The sequence below is a fragment of the Colobus angolensis genome, unplaced genomic scaffold, assembly GCF_000951035.1.
Source record: "Colobus angolensis palliatus isolate OR3802 unplaced genomic scaffold, Cang.pa_1.0 Scaffold789, whole genome shotgun sequence".
Taxonomy (NCBI): domain Eukaryota; kingdom Metazoa; phylum Chordata; class Mammalia; order Primates; family Cercopithecidae; genus Colobus; species Colobus angolensis.
In genome coordinates, this window is record NW_012121698.1 from 78,358 (window position 1) to 78,681 (window position 324).

Below are 324 nucleotides of genomic sequence, written 5' to 3' on the forward strand. Positions count from 1 at the left end.
CCCGGCCTGAAAAAGATGGTTTTTAAAGCTCCTTTTTTTTAGTGTAAGAGAAAATCAAGGAAAGGGCATGTAATCTTAGGATTTGAAGTGAAGTTCATTCCTTTCCCATTCTAGGGCCGTGCATTGTCCCGAGCAAAATCTCGACGTAATTTAGATTTCCAGGATGTTTTAGACAAATTGGCAGATATGGGAATTGCAATCCGTGTTGCCTCACCCAAACTGGTTATGGAAGAGGTAAGTGAAATTCTGATAAATACATGAATATTTATTGTTCCCCATGTAATTTATGTCAGTCTACAGAGATAGCAATTTAGGGTGTTACTA

The 324-nt window shown here is 38.0% G+C and overlaps 1 protein-coding gene across 1 annotated transcript in view; it reads left to right on the forward strand.

Annotated features, from left to right (window-relative positions):
- RTCB (RNA 2',3'-cyclic phosphate and 5'-OH ligase) overlaps positions 1-261 on the forward strand; it is a 22,808-nt gene extending 22,547 nt beyond the window's left edge. Inside the window, exon 11 of the mRNA XM_011928659.1 lies at positions 115-261. Coding sequence (XP_011784049.1) covers positions 115-261 — 147 coding nt within the window. The remainder of the gene's footprint in view (positions 1-114) is intronic.
- Positions 262-324: the final 63 nt, after the last annotated feature.